The 498-nt window shown below is 63.1% G+C and overlaps 1 protein-coding gene across 1 annotated transcript in view; it reads left to right on the top strand.

Annotated features, from left to right (window-relative positions):
• Nucleotides 1-376: 376 nt before the first annotated feature.
• Nucleotides 377-498, top strand: part of SYPL1 (synaptophysin-like 1) — a 35,386-nt gene continuing 35,264 nt past the window's right edge. The window contains exon 1 of the mRNA XM_006882622.1: nucleotides 377-427. Within this exon, the coding sequence (XP_006882684.1) occupies nucleotides 377-427 (51 nt within the window). The remainder of the gene's footprint in view (nucleotides 428-498) is intronic.

Below are 498 nucleotides of genomic sequence, written 5' to 3'. Positions count from 1 at the left end.
TACTTCATCTGTGTCACTATTTTAAGAAATCATCTAAAAATTAAGAAATGTGCCTGGAAATGGATGAAACGAAAACCAGTTGGGTCAAAAGCGGTCAGTCCAGACTTAAAAAGTTTTCCGGGGAAGGGTGGGGTCTCCCAGCATGCAGTCACAGGTCTCACGCGGGGCAGCAGCGGCGTATTGCGCAGGCGCAGCGCGGGCACGCGCAGACCCGGGTACGCACGCACGGCGTCTCCGCGTCCCTGGGCGACGGCGCGCGGCCGCCGCACGCGGTAGAAAGCGTGGCACGAGGCGCCTGCCCCACGAGCGCGCGTGCGCGGGAGGAGACAGAGGGCCGCGATTAGATTTACGGGACAGGGGGCGCTGCGCACGCAGCATGGCGTCCAATATCTTCTTAGTTCGCCAGCGAATCAGCCGGCTGGGGCAGGTGCGGCCGGGGGAGGAGCTTCCCCCTCGCAGGTCCTGCCCACCTCTGGCCTCCCACGACCGCCCCTTTCC

The sequence above is a fragment of the Elephantulus edwardii genome, unplaced genomic scaffold, assembly GCF_000299155.1.
Source record: "Elephantulus edwardii isolate Elephantulus edwardi_28Jun2011 unplaced genomic scaffold, EleEdw1.0 scaffold00022, whole genome shotgun sequence".
Classification (NCBI taxonomy): domain Eukaryota; kingdom Metazoa; phylum Chordata; class Mammalia; order Macroscelidea; family Macroscelididae; genus Elephantulus; species Elephantulus edwardii.
This window is presented reverse-complemented; position numbering and strand designations above follow the sequence as displayed.